We start from the raw sequence: 15,630 nt of genomic DNA on the forward strand, positions 1-15,630 counted from the left end.
TCAGCCTCCAGAGAAGGTCTGCCCATCACAGACAGCACCCATGACAGTGCAGATTACACCACAGACCGCAATAAACCTGACACATAGAGAAGTCAGAGATTACAGCACTAGACTACTTCCACCATCTATAAATGCAGCTGTAAACCCTCCATCTCCACTTTCAGCCCGTAGTGGAGTTAGCGCACAGCACTCTCTGGTGGACAATCACCGACATAACCACTCACATTTGTTTTTTTTGTTTTAATCCGATATTAAAACACATTACAAAGTCAGTATGCAAATACCCTCATTTGTTAAATTAAATTACTGAAATGCACAAGTCTTGAACAGGTCTTTGTTGATGTGAACTACAGCCAGGAGCATAAATTAATCCACGTTTGCACCTTTAACAGAGGCTCATCTCTTCGGTTTGGGAACTAATAAATATGACACTACTTTACAAGTGTAAAATACAGGCATACCAAGTTTGACATTAAGTTTATATATATATGGTTTTATATATTGACTTAAACAATCAGCCCAGCAGCTCACACTACCTATCATACTGAGAGAAAGAAATAGATGAACACATTAAAGAAAAATAAATGGAGTTTCTGAATAAAATCAGTAAGAAAACCACTGAGAAAATTAAGTGCATGAGCGATGCATTTCCAGTGAGGAGCTTCCATTCAACTATGCACAGAAAAAAAAACACTGCACAGCCAACAGTGTGGCCACATTCTCAAAGAAATGTTAAGAGAGCAGGCATTGTTGCAAACATCTTCCTGTAGTCCTAAAAGGACGACGCACAGTGCAAAAACAATACAGCTTTGATGCGATACTACAACACAATAGACAGTGCAATTAATCCCAGCCCAAGTGACGGCAACACTGTTACTGGTAATAAGTCGGATCAGCAGCCTGCTGCTACTGATACCATATGAGAGGACGTGAAGTGATGAACCGTCAGCACCATTAAAGCCCTGCATGTAGACTTAGTTACAGAGTTACAGTGCATTCTCTTGTCCTCAGGTTGTTCACGGATGCTTGAAAGATAAATACAGGTTATTACAGGTCAGGTAACTTTGTAGCTTTGGCCATCGTTTCTGTCGGTTTTAATGACAATGTACTGAACCAAGGTCGCTGCTGGTATCTGGGATGACACGGACATCTCTTTGATAAAAATCAGATGGTGTGAAAAACGCAAGCAGTCAGACAATCAGGCAATGTGTACACTAGAGCCGCAACAATTAGTCAGTGAGTCAAAGAAGAAAAATATTTGCCAACTATTTTAATTAATCACGTCAGTCATTTTTCAAGGAAGAATGTCAAATATTTGCTGGTTCCAGCTTGTTAATGCAAGTATTTCTTTTTTTCTGGACTTCTCTTTGATTTAATGACAGAGGCTTTGAATTTTGGACTGTTGGACAAAAGAAGCAGCCTTACTGAGCGTTTTTGTTATTTTAGACTGAACTGTACCGTTCCATTATAACCATAATTTAGTTAATTAAAGTTTAGTTAATAGCTATTTCTGTTGGCTAACAATAAAATGTTTTACAAACCATTTATTAAGCTATTGTTTTTTTGTGAAGTTGCAACTGGTGTCTATAATACTTTGTAAATGGTTAATAAATACTGTGTAGTTTGTCTACAAACATCATTTGTATAGTCTTTGTAAAGATGAAACTGATGTTTATAAACTGTTACAATGTCTTAATAAATGGTTTCTAAGAATTTCATTGTTTAAGACTGAAATTATTTTTTTTACTTAAGTTTAATTAACTATGAATTTATCATTTATAAAATATGGTTATTATACAGTGTTAACATCAAAATAATCAATCAATTGATTGTTGAATGATGGAAATAATCAGACTAATCAACAACAGAAATAATCGTTAGTTGCAGCCCTTTTGTAAACAATGCAGAGTAGCTATACCATGGGTTCTTCACATTTTTTTTTATAGTACAGATAATTTCAATAGATCAAACTCATGGTTATTACACATTTAAAGTTCCATTATAAACTTTTGTTGCCAAATCAGTTTTCTCAGGGGTCAGTGGCAAAGGGTTTTGCAAAACTCTGATCTACCCTTTTATATTTGGGGATAAAACCAAAAGTAAGTAAACTTAAAATGTTGGTAATAATGCATCATTGTACAGGAGAATTGTTTGCTCACGACTATGGTAAGATCAAACTGTGATAGATGTTTAAAATTGATGCTTTCTTTCCAAATAGATCTGGAGATCAATAAAAATTGGTCCTGTGGTCTGACTACTCATATTTCAGGCCCTAACACTAACCGCCCGACTTCTTAATTTCTTTAGAGACACGGACACATCCTCACATCACAGTAATTAACTTGGTGAATGCAATTTTATTACTACAGCTAGAAACGATAGCCAACATTACAATTATTAATATTGACCCAAGTTGTAATAAACAGAATTTATCCTTTGTATACATAACAATCAGAAGCATACAGTGTGTTCTATGTTGTGATGCCTCTTTGTTTTAATGAAAATCATCAAGGAGTTGACACAGCATGTACACACAGACACACACACTCACACATACACACACACAGACACACACACAGACACACACACAGACACACTCTAAAAAAGGAAAAATGGCTACCCTAGTTCTTGGTCTTATGCCAAGGCAATTTGTGGATTTGGAAATTCTGTGTATTTACAGTTTATGAGTCTGTGGCCGCTCAGTACGAGTCCATACCTGCTCTGCTGGATAAAACAGGAGGTGTGTCTCATTTCACCTTGGTTTCTTCCTGAGTTTCACCTATCACCACTATCTGGACACCTGACAACTGTCCGCTCTCATCCAGCTGCAGCCCATGAACCCCCTCAGTCTGCACCTCCTGCACTTGCGTCTCCTCCTCGCCTGCAGCCATCGTCACCTCCATCCCGCTCTGGACCATCATGGTGGTCCCGTCCCTGCCCGAATCCCCGGTCAGCTGCAGTTCCATAACCCCCACCGCCTGCTCCATCGGAGCAGGGTTGATCTCAATTACCGTGTGCTCCTGGCCGGCCTCCACTTCACCCTGCATCACCTCCTGCTGCACCAGCATGGTGCCATCCACCACCTGGCCTTCTATGGGCACCACCTCTGCCCCGCCAGCCTGCTGGCTGAATTGCACCAGCTCTAAGGGGCTCAACATCGTGCCCAGCTGGCTGGAGTCTTGCATGGCGGTGGTGCCCACTAGCGTAAGGCCCGAGGAGGGGTGCAAGGTGATGGTGTCCGCCTTTCCGTCTCCAGTCACCATGTAGCGCGTGAAGAGCTGCGAGCCAGCAGGGAGCAGGGTGACCGTGTTGGAGGACTGGGCCAGGGTGGCCATTGGCAGGCCTGCCATGGTGAATGGCTGACCCACAGAGGACAGAGAGATTGGGGAAAGTACGGTGAACTGCTGGGGCTGCAGGGTGGCCTGCTGGTTGATGGGTGAGGTCAGGAGGGTGGTGGTGGAGGCGGGCCGCTGGAGACGAGGTCGCTTAGTCTGTCGCTTGGTGGGAGTTTTGTTTTTGGCAGGTTGTGGGCAGGACAGGAGAGCTCGCACCTGCTGCTGCTTCCTCTGTTCCTCCAACTGCACCTCCAGGTCTGAACACAAACATAACACAGGATGAGGGCTGAGTGAACCGACAACTCATCAACAACTATTTCATATTAATTAAAATAGTATTTTGTGTGTCCTAATATTGACATGTTATAGCAATATTTATCAGAGATCTTGGGCACACATAGGCCCGAAAATGTCGAGTTCGATCTGAAAACATGCACAACACTGACGATGTCAACGATCCTTTTTAATATTTACCGGTAGTATTCAAACACTGTAGTATCATTAACTCATACAACCAGTCATTTCAGGTCACTGCGGCATACAGTGATGCATCATCACATTGAATATGACTAGCTGACAGGAATTAAGACACTGAAAATAGTTTTTAACTAAAAAGATATTCACAGATAATGCATGTTAACATGAATAATAACTCATGAGATATATAAAATACATCTCATATCAAGGCATCCTTAAAATGATGCATCCCGAATTTAAGAAGGTGGAAATTGTTAGAAATGGCCAGACTTTGAAAGTATCTCCAAAACTATAGGGGGCAGCATAACTGCTAACTGCTCACTATACTCTTTGGTGTAGCTATATTTGGCTGTAGCTACTAGCTGTTGTTAGCAAGTAGCTCAGTTAGCCGTGGAGCTAGGCAGCCCTATCAGCTGATGGGACGCTGCATGGACCATGATCTGGGATCACTCACTGTGGTTAACAAGGCTCTGTTTGACCGCGCTCAGTCAACAGGCCTCCTAGTGAACACAGCTGGACACCAGGCTGGCACTGAACACAGCAACTGAGACCGACAGATGCCAGTTTTAACAGCCAGGATCCATATCTGTGACATACAGAGGCTGGCGTAGAGGTGGAATATTTTCACATCCTGTCAGGTGAATTGAGGACTTTGTTTTTGTTTATGGTTAGTTTGAATTAAATGATTTCTACTCTGCATTAACGAGGCAATTAATTTATCTTTAATCAGTGAAAGGGAGAAACCCTTTAGTAGACATCTCTGCAATTCAATACAGACATCTTTGAAAGGACGTCAACACTGTTGTTTCTTCACACTTTAACTTTTAACTAAAATTCTGGCCATATCCTACAAGTTGCTCCTTCAAGGCAAGCTTTATGCACAGCAGTGAGAAGCTTTGTTATTTCCACTGCTTCCTTTTCATGATTTCCTCTTTGGTACATTGGTACACATACTACAGTGTTCATGAGCTTCAGCCACTTAAGAAGCCAGTCAGAGAAGCAAGTCAGTTTTCTCAACACTAATCTTTAGTTTCTTCCTGCAGTTACTGGTGTACTTGGAAGTTTTTGTTGCATAAATGTCACTTGGAAGTTTTAGTTCATTTCTCCCCTAAAGCTTTTATGTTTTTGTAACTAATTTCCTAATTTAGGTGCCAGGTTTTAGATATGTTTTTAATATGGCACTGTTTTGACACACTGGGAATAAAAATGCCCTACTGTATTTATAACTTACATCCATCTTATGCATCCAAGCAAATTATTCTGGCTCAAATAAACACACAGAAATACAGAGCTTATTTTACTTTGAAAGAGGTTGTAAAAGGTTTTTGGTGTGCATCAGACCTGTTCAACTGGTGGTGCCAAATGAAACCCTTGAACAACCTCCTCTCAATTTGGGCCCTTTGATCATTTTATTAGGAGGCTTATTGTCCAATTCATTACTTCTGTCTGATGGTAAGCACAAAAAACTGTCCACCCAGGCTGTTTAATCAGAGGGAAATTATGAGAATCAAACTCACAACTTATTTCTAAGGATAAAAAGGTGCATTTTTTTCTTGTGCAATTTCCTATATAGAATGTTTCTTTTTCAATTGTGAGAACTAATGAACAAAACAAGTGCATTGTTTTAACACATTTAAATGCTGAGCTTTATAGAAACGTTGATGGCCCGGCCCCTTGGCAATTACATTTTTTCAGACATGTCCTTTCTTAATAAGTGGCTGAAAAGGCCTGGTAAACATGTTGCAGAAACCAGTCCTGTTCTTCAGGTCTTTTCATGATATCATTGTTCAGACCTCGCTCATCTGTTTCAAACATGCACTTTTCTGTTGCTTCTGATCTGTGTGCCATGAGCATTAAAAAAGGAACTTACTTACTTCGGTACTTCTGTACTACTTCATCACAAAAAAGGAAAAGGAAAAAGAAAAAAAATTATCTCACACCATCATGGCCATGAGTGCATGAAAGCGCCACAAAAAAGCTAGTAGGTGGACCTTGATTTGTGATTTTTCTTTGTAAAACTGTATGTCGTGTTTGCATGTTGCTGTGGCAACTAAAGCCACATGGATTTGTTGTTGTGTGACTTTTCATCATCATTATTTCTACAGTCGTTATTGATTTATAGCATCTAAATAAAAGCCCACTGACATTTAGACTTCCGTTAGAAATAAACATAGAAAAAATTTAAAAAATCAACGATGATGAGTGAATGATGGTTATGAGTCTGTTTACATAGAAAAAGTCCAACCAAGGAAAGCTGACTGTGACTGTCTGTACTCACTGGTGATCGTGCTGAGGATCTGCTCCTGGCAGGGATCCGTCTGCTGCCTTCTCCTCTCCAGGATCTTCTTGACTGAGTCGAGCAGGCCGAACACCTGGGCGAGGTTACTGAGCACCGCCACCTCTACCAGACAGGAATCTGGGATCAGTGCGGCAATCAATCAAAGGGTCACTTGGTCAGTCAGAAAGGAGGAACAAATTCAGCTTTTGTTAAACAATCAATCATGAAGTATTCAGTCGTTAGAGAAACCAACAGTAGCCATTTCTAAAAGCTCTCTCATGTTGGTTTTTCAGCCATCAGCCTCCAAGAGCAGCTGAATTTGTTCTTTCTTTCCATTTTTTTTTTTGTTTATGCACCCTCAAGCGAGCCCTAAGTCTTGCATATGCTCTTCTTTGAAGATGCATTTCCCAGCAGCCACTACACATTAGCGTTGTTCTGTACCTGTGTCCTGTAAGCCAGCCGGTTCCCTGCGCTGCTGCACGCCGTTCAGCAGCTCCAGGAGCTCTGTGCTGATGTTGGTCACCACTTCACCCAGCAAACCAACGTCAGCTATACCCTTCCAGAAGTTCAGCGTGTCCTCTGTGGACAGACAGACAGACAGCACAGACAAGTCTCAGTCACTGCTGTGCTCTGTGTGTATGATCTCCAATAAAAATCATCATTACTGTGAAAGTAATGATCTGTGTTGGGATGTGCGCTCTCTGTGACCTGAGATCTCATTAGATTCCTTCTTGTCGGCAGACTCCAGTGAGATTGAGCTCCAGTCCGCCTTCCCGCTCAGAATCTCTGCCCGGTCCTCACCCACCACCCCGCCATTACCCAGGACCACCTGAGCTGCAATTAACAGAGGAGGAAAAAAAAGTATGCTTGTTACATGGGCATTCCAGCGACTGGGCTTTGGGGGTCAGCAGCCCAATGCACTGCACTGACTCCCAGGACCGTGTGAATTTGACAGCAAACTTTTGGCAGTTGACCCCTTAACTTTTGAAAGTCAGAGTGTGTTTTTGATTCAGAGTTTTGACAACTCTGACTACAACTTAAAGTCAATGAGAGTTTCAGTATGATTCATTTCCCTTATTTCGTGTCTCTGGAAATGGCTAGAGTTGTTGTGTGACCAGTTAAATACAATTAACAGCTGCTCGTTGAGAAATGTGAATTATTTCAAGTTTGACGACGACTTTCGATCAAGGTAAGTACAGCTTTTTATTTTTCGCTTGAATCCTTGAGCTTGTGCAGTGTTAATGATATTGTGAAAAGGAGCTAGGGCCAAGACCCAGCTAGTTTGCTACATTCCAAAAGTGTGCTTTACTTTTTTAAATCTACTAAATAAACAACTCTGACAAATGCATCATTTAAACACAAGAAAAACAGTGGTCATGAGCGTACCTCACTCTGAAAAGGCTACCTGTCGCTACAGTTCCTCCTCACTGCAGTAGGTGTGTGCTTTGTGCTACTGAGTTAGCAAGCTGCTGATTGACAGGCTCTAAGGCTGTGTACTGTAAGCAGTTGTCAACACTTACCGTTTACAAGCAGTCTTACCTCATGTCTCATTCACATGTAAGAAGACATTTAATATTATCACAGTGAACGAAAACAACATTCTCTCCGCTGTCAAGCTAGCACGTTGAGAGATTGGGAAATTCTGGCTGCACTTTCTCTGCCACTTTTGTGTGACTAGCTTGAGCAACATATCCACTTGGCACTGGTACATAGGTAGACAGACAGGTAACCTGTCCAACTGTATTGATACAAACCGAAAGAGTTGATTGGATGATCTTATTAGAGAACTGACAGCCACAGATACTGGATTTTTTTTCTTCAAAAGACCGTTATGATATAGGTACATGTATGGAAGTGACAAAGTTTAATGCAGGGTGGGGATTTTTTCTAACATGAAATAAGCCTGAATTCCTACTGCTGACCTAAGAATGGAGCGTTTCTATTTGTAGTCATAATGTCCGCAAAAGTACAATGAAGAGTCACAAAATGCCCCATCATTCAGGAAAAATGACTCATATGACAAATTGTGGCCGAGCTTGATAAAGAAAAATCCAAACACAACCTGACTGTTTGACATCAGATTTTTTAAAACTGACCTCTGTGGAGCCAAGACCTTACTGTGTTCTCACCTTGAGAGGACGTGGGTGTGGTGAGTCCAGTGCCGTCAGGAGGGAACCGCGCGTTGTTGATTAGAAGGTCAAACTTGGTGCTGCGACACGTGTTGGTGCACAGTGTGCTGTGCTGGTAGAAGTCCAGCTGACCTGAATCCATCATTTTTCTGGAGGGCAAAAAATCAAGAAGAGTACCGAACAGAACAGAAAGAGAAAAAGAAAAGTTTAGTTCGATCAGCGATCACTGATCCCATCAGTACTCACAAATATATGTGCATGCTTCATAACTGATATTCCATTTTATATATGTCAATTTCTGAGTTGACTTATTTATTTTACTTGTTTTACTTGTTATATACTTGTTTGTTGTAGTTAATAATGTAAAAGCAGATACAAATCAAAGCATCTCATAACATAAACAGTGCATGAGCAAAAAGGAATATTTACATATATATACATTTTAAAAAATATGTAAAAAGACCAACCTCTCATTACCATTACCTTAAATGAGTAGCAGCAACAGTGAGCACTGAGAGAGGAAGGTTCATTGTATTTCTGGTTCTCATGTTATTCGTAGTAGGATCAAGTATCCAGTAAATCAGTAACAATTATAGCTGCAATGATAAGTCAACTAATCGATTAGCTGATCTCTAAAAGAAACACCATTTACATTTAATATAATCTTTTTGTTTACCTTATTAATATAACTTTGTTTAGTGCACCTTGAAACCGAAGAGAAACCGTGTTAGGTATGGGATAACTGTTCACCACAGTGTCTTTAATAGCTCCATTTCAATTTTTACAATATTCTGTTTCATAAAGAATGCATGAGTAGCCACACCATTTGTTGTAACTCTGATATGATTATATATTTCTTCCAGAACATTCCACATGTATTAGACTTTAACATCAGCCTAAGAGACAGGAGGTTTAATGAAAATCCAAGCTGCATTATCATCATTGTCTTCACAGCTCAGCAGTGATGGAATAATGTCAATTGGTTAGTTCACAGAATATTTAATTTTGTCATCACTTGGATATTTATTTAAAAAGTGAGTCAGATCCCCGCTCATAACTTCAGCAGCAATACATATGTAAGTTTGCATGCAGAGTGCAATGATGCCTAAATATAATGTTGTGTGTTGTGCACCCAATTAGCATTCAGAATATTGAAATTTTGGCTCACTAATCCAAACATACGTCCCCTCACCTTAGCATGACTCCACCCATCCTGATGGCTCTCTTCCAGTCCTTCAGCGTGGCTTTTCCAGAAATGTGCACAAACTGCTTTGGGCTGATCAGCTGGTCTTCATACTAGTGGAGAGTAAAGTAATCACATGAATCAATGAACACGAATACAAGTTAAAAAAAACAACAATAAATTAAATGCAAAACATAAGATACTGTATGTGTCAAGTATTGTATTGCTGATATTGGCTAAAAAGTGAGAGGCATACTGTGGTCGAAATCTTGACAGAATCTTTATTCCTGCCATCATGTCTGCACACTGATTAGTGTTTTACTGCCTGCCAAATTAAAGCTACTATATTGAGGGGATGTAATGTGGTGCAGAATTGTGCGCTTCATACTGGGGGCTGTGAGGGTCAGTCAAATAAAATGTACTTTTCTGTGCTGATTTGACAGGCTGTGGTATGAAATTTAATGACTTTCCGTTTCATTATTAATAATGCAAATAATGCAAATAATGCTCAGAGCTAAATTAAAGTGACTCTCAGACTACAAAAGTTTTGTTTTTTAATTCAGGAAAGGATATATGATCTGAGAGGTGTTTGTAAGTTTAACATATAAACATTATAAACAAGGTATTAAAGTGAGATGTGTTTCTATTGTTTGAGTTAAATAGAATTATGCAATTATAAATGTAGAAATGTACAATTCACTTTTTTTTTTTTTAATGGTTCACAAATCTTTTTCTGTGGCTTACACTTCTCTTTTTTTGCTTCTGCCTATGCCTATTTAGTCACTACTTCCTAAATAAGACTGTTGACCTTGGTTATACTGTCTGTACTGTTTACATTTATTGTATCATATGTGATGACTGAATAAAAATACTACTAATACCACTTTTTTCCAGCTACAAACACAGCTGAATTGTGGGACATGGGTCATCAATTAAAATCAAATGATTTCCATGAGTCCAGGAGCCAGATGGTTCAGATGCACATAGTATAACCATAACATTCCTGGTCAAATTCTTTGGAGCACGTCGTATCGCCTCTCTCTCTCACTGCAATTCCTCTCTGTATCTCAACTTGTCTATTCTGTCATTAAAAATATACTAAGAATGGAATCCAAGCTGTCAATGTCCAACATCCTCCTAGTCATACTTAGAGCAGCAAAAATTTGCCAAATAATCAAAGTGTCGATCGAAAGAAGAGTGGTTGCCAATTATTTGGTAGTCAATTATTTGTTTCAGTCAATTTTCAAATGAAAATGTCAGACATTTATAGTATGAATTTAAGAATTTGCTGCTTGTCTTTGTCATTTATGATAGTTAATGAAGACTCTTTGGGTTTAGTTGGACAAAATAAGTCATTAGAAGACTGATATTGAGACTGTACATTTAATCATGAAATGACAGGCAGACTAATCAAAATAAAAATAATCATTAAATGTAGCCCTTGTCAGAATACAATAGTATGTAAACATTTCAGTTTACCATTTACTGTTGGTACTTACAGTGCAAGAATTCTTGCAACAGATAAAACAAGACATGTCTGCAAAAGTATGCCATGTTCTTGTCCACCAAGTGCACCAATTTCACTCAAGACACAACAGCATATGGATAAGCCTTTGAAGACCCACAGTGAAATCCCAGTGCAGTAGCTACTTTGCATCAATGTGGATGTTTTTTTTAAAAACACTATGAATACCTACCTTCACACATTTTACATTGATTCCTGGGCACACAAATTTCTTCACTAGTAACACAGCTTTGCAGTCGCCGCATGTTATGGGACAGCCGATCTCAACATCGTCTCCTTCAGTTTGTTCTGTAGTAATGAAAATATACAACATCTGAACATGAGGAGACCAGATTTTTGTAATCCAAACTGCTATATACATCACTTAAATGTTTCTGAATGTTCCAAGCATCATTCTGACAACCTCTTACCTGGTTGTGCTTCGACAGCCATGACAGCTGCATCTGTTTCAGCAGCAGATTCATCTCTGAAAGAGAACATTTGGCATTTTTTACATTTTCTTCTTGGTAGCACAGAGGATACTGTCTATTCATTGCCCATCTTCTCACTGTATCTACTTTAAGAGTAGCACTCTTTGTCCCACTGTTCTCAAAACCTAATGATAGCTGATCATCCGGCTTCACTGTGGATCGTTATGTTATACTGTTTTGGAGTGAGCCTCAGTTATATTGCATCTGGCTTTAGTACATACCCAGCGGTGATTGGCTGAAGCTGTAGGATGACCTGAGTCTTATTTGGGTCATCTGGGTCTCCTTCACCGTCAGTCTTCACCATCACCACTTCCCCCATGGATACTGTGACCTCCTCAGTGGTTGCCATCACACTCAGAGTAGACTACGGAGGGGGGCAGCTTTCATACAACAGCTATCCAGTGTGTTCATCTGAAAAGGGAAGAACGCATTTCAAAAAAATATCCATGGAAGATGATATGAAGCCCAACAATTTTTCAGTGTCAAATGTAACATTCATATTGTTAATGTTAAGACGCACAGTCCTGTTTTTTTAGTTTAATAAATAAATAACTAAACATATAAAGGTTAAATGTCATAATAACCGGGTCGATACAAGGCCCAGCAAGCATGCCAAGCAACCACAAACGGATGCCCCCCCCAACACTAGGCTGACTAACAGGTGCATGCTGGGTCTGGTTAAATGCTAAAATGGTCCTCATGGATTCCTCCAGCAGTGACTTCTAACTTCACTGGGGAACATCTACCCTCAGAGAGGTGTGTGAGGTCCTACTGCCGTTTCTGTCACGGTTGTGACTTTAAACATTCACTAAACTCAACATGTTTGAAAAACCTGAGAGGCTGAATGGACTGGTTGTACTATGCATTTACGATGAATGAGAAATTGACTAGGAAAATAATTTACTGTTGGTTTGGAAATGAGAAAATGAAATAATTACTCCATGAAAGGGCAAACAATAAAGTCCAAATGATTTTGCCTAATATTTCCAAAACTCGTCAAATCACACCCAAAGTCTAGATGGATAAAATAGCACTAGAGGAAAGACATGTAAAAGTGATTTGGTGGATGTCCCTTTAATGCAATTCATGTGGTTGCCCATTATACTATTTTACCGTTAGAATTCACTATTCCAAAATTAAAAATGCAGTTAAGTTTCTCAAAAGTAGACTTGGGCGAGCTAACATTAGGTAGCTAGCTAGCATTAGGTAGCCAGCTAACGTTAACCAACAGAACTTTTTAACGCACGTATAGGCATGGTGTGTATATGCATGTTGAAACAGGTGGGCTGGAAGAAAACGTATTACCATCTGCTGTAGAAGATGTTAAGGTTAACTAAACATGTTTCCCTCTGCTAACATGAAACACATTAACCACACTTCTGTTAGAGATGTATCATTCCAATGTTAACGTCCCGCTAGTCAAGGGAGCAACATCACATTTACCATTTCGTCGAGCTAATATAACGTTATATCGATCTCGTATGACGTTACGTTATATCCACTAACCCAAAGCTAAACGTTTCATTACTTTTTTCAGTAAATGACATACTTTCATAACTTGCCTGGTCCAATATGTCTCAATGTCTATAAACTACTGTGGACAATTTTATACTATTTATACTAACTTATACTTTTTTTATTTTATTTTAGTGTCTCATGGTGTGCACATCGGGGCTACATTTATCACAAGACCATAACGAGTGCGAAATTGTCATGTTCCGTCGGCTGTGCGAGATGCCGGTGAAACAACTGTTCTTAACACTGTCGGATTTTTAGCCGATGTAACGTTTACGAGACTTTCCCCCCGCAAATCATGGACTGAACCCCGCAGTTATGCGTGATTTCGAGAGACGCTAACTGCCGTGGGGTTTTGCAGCCCGTTCGCATAAAACTGTGGCCCAACAACCATCAGTTTTCTTGGAGGTAAAGCCCGCTATTTCTTCAAAGTTAGATGGGTAATCACCGCCGCAGTAAGTTGACCACCTGACTGCTTTTCGCTATTGAGAACCCACACAGCTATACAGCTACTAGGGCTCGACGGTAGCCATTATGGCTAACGCAAGGGCGTAACTTGACGTGTGGGAAACTGGACAATACTGTGAACTATACAGTCCTAGAGGGGTAAAAGCTTTGCATTTACAGTGTGACGGTTACGTGCCGCTTGTCTCTGAACCGTACGTCCCTTCGTAACTCTGCATTTTAACTCTCCGCTCCCCCTCAAAATGACGTCTCCCTGTGCGGCGGCACGTACAGCAAACAACGGCACGGCGACGGCGTTGCCCCTCCATTCTGTACGAGCCTGGCTGGGCTGAACCCCCTCCGCAATACAGCTAGAACCTTCCCGGCTGAAACCACCCGTCAGTATCGGACGCGCGGGTGACGATCTCCACCCAAATATATTTAAACGCACATAGTAAAAATATTAGCTTGTCCTTACCGTTTTATGAAGGGAAACACAGCCCTAGATTGTGGAGAGTTGCGGCGCATGCGCACTCCACTGATATATCTTGACTTCCTGCTGAACAGCGCTCGCCTTGTTATCACGTTCTCACAAAACCCCGAATATCAGCGGCCACCGATGTTTTGACCCTGAATAAAGAGACCGTGTGTCTCGTTTGGTATCATCCTCTGTGTTATATGTTTGATCACCAGGTTACATCTCGTCGATTTGGTCGATTCTGCTTTGCTTACTCAGTGTTGTCACTGGCGCATTATTGGCGATGCAGTGTGTGAATGAGCTATCGGACGCTTCGACTAGTGAGGCATGGGACAGTGTGGTTACAGCTTTGGAGTCTCACACCACGCAGCGCAATGGGCCCCTTCTCATGTGTGTGCTCAGGAATGGGAATCATGGTCACTGACAGCACAGCAATAACACACAAATTCAAACAATATCATACAATTGAACCCTATTCAGATGAGAGACAAGAGTGAGGAAGGTTGTTGTATGTGCTGTTGTACATTCTATTTGTACATGGCTACAACAGCATACTGTTAAAAACATGAATGGATGATGCAAATGTATTAGAATACATTCTTTACAAATACTAAGCTGCAGCCACATACAGTACATTATATCTACCGGATCACCCTTACAGCCATTATCAGCTCAAAGTAATATAAGATGGTCACATGAAAGTGAAGTAAAATGTGTATAATACGTGTGTGTGTGTGTATGTGTGTGTGTGTGTGAGTGAACAGGTTATGGGTTGAGCTGCTGGTGGAAGGTGAACAAACGGTAAGAGTGGAGGTGAGATCTCGGGCGAAGTGTAATGCAGTCTTTTGTACACTGTAAACAACAAAATAATAGAGTCTGCGCCCAAACGCCTCTTGGGATTCAAGAGTATGTGATCCTCAAGGGGAGTCACTGCTGTGTCATCCCTAAAACTGAAGGCTTCATCCTAACGCCTGAAGCCGGGTCCAACATATAGGTTGTTCATTTAACTTTGCATTAGACAAGATCATTTCATCATTCAAAAGTTGGAAAGAGGGTCATCTATTTGATTTGATTTAGCAGAACTGAATCCATAGTTTGTCGCGGAGATTGCTTGAGGCCACTGTTTCTTGTGACGTAACTGTAAGTGCATGATATAGTGTTACTGCAGTTCAGCAATGATATTGCCTCTAAATACTTTCTTTCACAAAGTTGCGCGGGGCGCCGGGACTGTAGATCACCAGCTTCCCCTATGTTAAAAATTGTGCTTCCGAAATCTCTTGATGGCGATTCCGCGAGTGGAGTGGTTATCCCCACCCCACCCGTGCTAAGCACAGCAGAAGCCCTTTTTAACGATGCAATTGAACGTCCCACTGTCTGGCCACCGGCATCATGTTTCTCACTCAGGGGTGCAGGGACTGTAAGCTTGCATATATATTCAGGTGTTTTATGGTGTATTGTATCATAACGATGTACGATGGCAACTATTATTCGAAATATGTAGTAATCAATTAATTGCCATCGACATTTTAGCGCGGTTGTATATGTGAGTTAGGTCGGGGAAGAGCATGATGGGTAAAATAAAGGCGGGGCAATGCAATATGTTCGGCTCTCATTGGTTGATGTGCGCGCTCTCACATGGTGTTGCGTTCGGTTAATGTGGGGAAATCTACGAGGGTTGTGGAAATTCTTGGAAAATGTTTGCTGTGGGTTTGCAGAGGTTGTATTCATCCTGACAGATGTTCCCTGTAAATTCCATCGCTTTCTCTCAGCCAGCCGAGGACATTTAAACCAAAGCA

The 15,630-nt window shown here is 40.7% G+C and overlaps 1 protein-coding gene and 1 non-coding gene across 6 annotated transcripts; both read right to left on the minus strand.

The window, feature by feature from the left end:
- Positions 1–225: 225 nt before the first annotated feature.
- On the minus strand, positions 226–14,163 carry gmeb1 (glucocorticoid modulatory element binding protein 1). Of its 5 annotated transcripts, none has more exons than XM_030413106.1 (10): positions 13,835–14,163; positions 11,619–11,808; positions 11,338–11,393; positions 11,100–11,215; positions 9,412–9,515; positions 8,220–8,368; positions 6,799–6,924; positions 6,532–6,669; positions 6,091–6,213; positions 226–3,592 (listed from the first exon to the last, which is right to left on the minus strand). In XM_030413106.1, the coding sequence occupies exons 2-10, from the start codon at positions 11,744–11,746 to the stop codon at positions 2,748–2,750; spliced, it is 1,785 nt and encodes a 594-aa protein (XP_030268966.1). In that variant the 5' UTR covers positions 11,747–11,808; positions 13,835–14,163; the 3' UTR covers positions 226–2,747. The 5 variants fall into 5 exon arrangements, with proteins under 5 accessions (XP_030268966.1, XP_030268962.1, XP_030268964.1 ...); XM_030413102.1 differs by having other exon boundaries at positions 6,091–6,228; positions 13,835–14,162; XM_030413104.1 differs by lacking the exon at positions 13,835–14,163 and adding an exon at positions 13,649–13,762 and having other exon boundaries at positions 6,091–6,228.
- An 885-nt stretch (positions 14,164–15,048) lies between these two features.
- LOC115579608 (U11 spliceosomal RNA) lies at positions 15,049–15,182 on the minus strand. The gene has a single exon (XR_003983700.1). It is a non-coding gene; the product is annotated as a U11 spliceosomal RNA (small nuclear RNA).
- Between the last annotated feature and the right edge of the window lie 448 nt (positions 15,183–15,630).

The sequence above is a fragment of the Sparus aurata genome, chromosome 3 (genome assembly GCF_900880675.1).
Source record: "Sparus aurata chromosome 3, fSpaAur1.1, whole genome shotgun sequence".
Lineage (NCBI taxonomy): Eukaryota > Metazoa > Chordata > Actinopteri > Spariformes > Sparidae > Sparus > Sparus aurata.

Excerpts from the sequence above, each read along its gene's own strand:
- gmeb1 (XM_030413102.1), bottom strand. The coding sequence starts at position 11,746 with ATGGCAACCACTGAGGAGGTCACAGTATCCATGGGGGAAGTGGTGATG. Across the intron at positions 11,216-11,337 it reads GGCTGTCGAAGCACAACCAG|AACAAACTGAAGGAGACGAT; the intron begins GTAAGAGGTTGT and ends TCATTACTACAG. Across the intron at positions 3,593-6,090 it reads GATCCTCAGCACGATCACCA|ACCTGGAGGTGCAGTTGGAG; the intron begins GTGAGTACAGAC and ends GTTTGTGTTCAG.